The 1,323-nt window shown below is 41.8% G+C and overlaps 1 protein-coding gene across 1 annotated transcript; it reads right to left on the bottom strand.

Annotated features, from left to right (window-relative positions):
• Window positions 1-397: 397 nt before the first annotated feature.
• Window positions 398-559, bottom strand: LOC132513866 (UDP-N-acetylglucosamine transferase subunit ALG13 homolog). The gene has a single exon (XM_060138479.1). It carries the CDS (start codon window positions 554-556, stop codon window positions 398-400), a length of 159 nt encoding a protein of 52 aa, XP_059994462.1. The 5' UTR covers window positions 557-559.
• Between the last annotated feature and the right edge of the window lie 764 nt (window positions 560-1,323).

Below are 1,323 nucleotides of genomic sequence, written 5' to 3'. Positions count from 1 at the left end.
TCATTTTTTACTCTAATATCAAATTAACTACATTTGAGGTTTCTGTCAAAGTTTTCATATTTAATTCATTTTTTTTTCATGATTCCAAATCCATTTGGGTTCTAGGATAAAACGTGTGAATGCTCCCTACATATTTCTTTTACTAAAATATGAAGATTAGGGAAAAATCTAATAAATTTGTGAAATTGCATTTAGAATTTGGACCCAAATGCTAACATTCACACCATAAAATTTTCTACACATTCTACAGATGTAGGAAGCTTATTAATTCATATTATTCTATAAATATATACTCTATATTTAATTTGATTTAACCACATTCCATAAGTTGAATTTGAGGGGTGTTTTTAAAGTGTGGAGAGTTTAGTGTTTATTTTTGTAATCTAACAACTTTATCCTAAAATGCAGAAAATTTTTCTGGCTGGCCAGGAGGAAAACATTTCAGTGTTGAAAAGTCCATTGACTGTAACAGCCCAGGAAGCATGCCGCAGGTACAGTAGAAGAGATGCCCATCTTTGTGTAGCTGCTTTGCCAATTCCAGCTGATGATTGTTCATCAACTTTTCATTTATAACCACTGTGAGCGGCTTTCTTTTTTCCAGACTCTCCAAACAGCTTCCTGCACCTGCATGACTAATAACAAGATCTGCTTTCTGAAGGTCTTCTTTCAATGAATGCTTGTATCTGTAAACATCCAGAGTAAGTGACTCCGTACTGAGTGGTTCAGGTACCACCTTTCCTCTACCTATTTGTAGGACAAGTCGGCTGTAACGGAGGCTCTAGATTATCACGTCGTGAAAGAAATGGCTCTGCAAGAACTAGAACACCACGCAAAGACTCTGAAAAAGGTGTCACAAACTAGGGAGGGAGAGCAAGGAACAGGGTCTGTCGTGCCCACAGCTGGGGTTGCGCGAACCACGAGCCCTGAGAAGGCGCGCTCGGGGGACGCCGTGCCGCGCGGGGACGCTGGCCGCAAGGGTGCCTGAGGCGGAGGTAAGGCACGGCAGCCTCGGCCTGAACGCCGGGGCAGGGCCGGGGCAGGGCGCCCAGCAGAACCAGCCGGGTCTTGCTGGACAGAGCCCGACGGAGCGAGACCACCACGCGGCCCCGAGCGGGCCCGGGCGCGGGAGTATGCAACATATTTTAATCAGTAACATATTTAATCATTTTGGTAGCATGTTTTTTTTCATAATTGCATGAACTTTCACATCTTTATAATGCTGTTAACTTTTTGAAAATATTTTTAGTATCATTATGAAAATGTCACAAAGTGAAAATTGTTATTGCCTCCCACATCTACAATTTCTAAACATGGTTAAAATTA

This window comes from Lagenorhynchus albirostris, chromosome X, assembly GCF_949774975.1.
Source record: "Lagenorhynchus albirostris chromosome X, mLagAlb1.1, whole genome shotgun sequence".
NCBI classification, from domain to species: domain Eukaryota; kingdom Metazoa; phylum Chordata; class Mammalia; order Artiodactyla; family Delphinidae; genus Lagenorhynchus; species Lagenorhynchus albirostris.
This window is presented reverse-complemented; position numbering and strand designations above follow the sequence as displayed.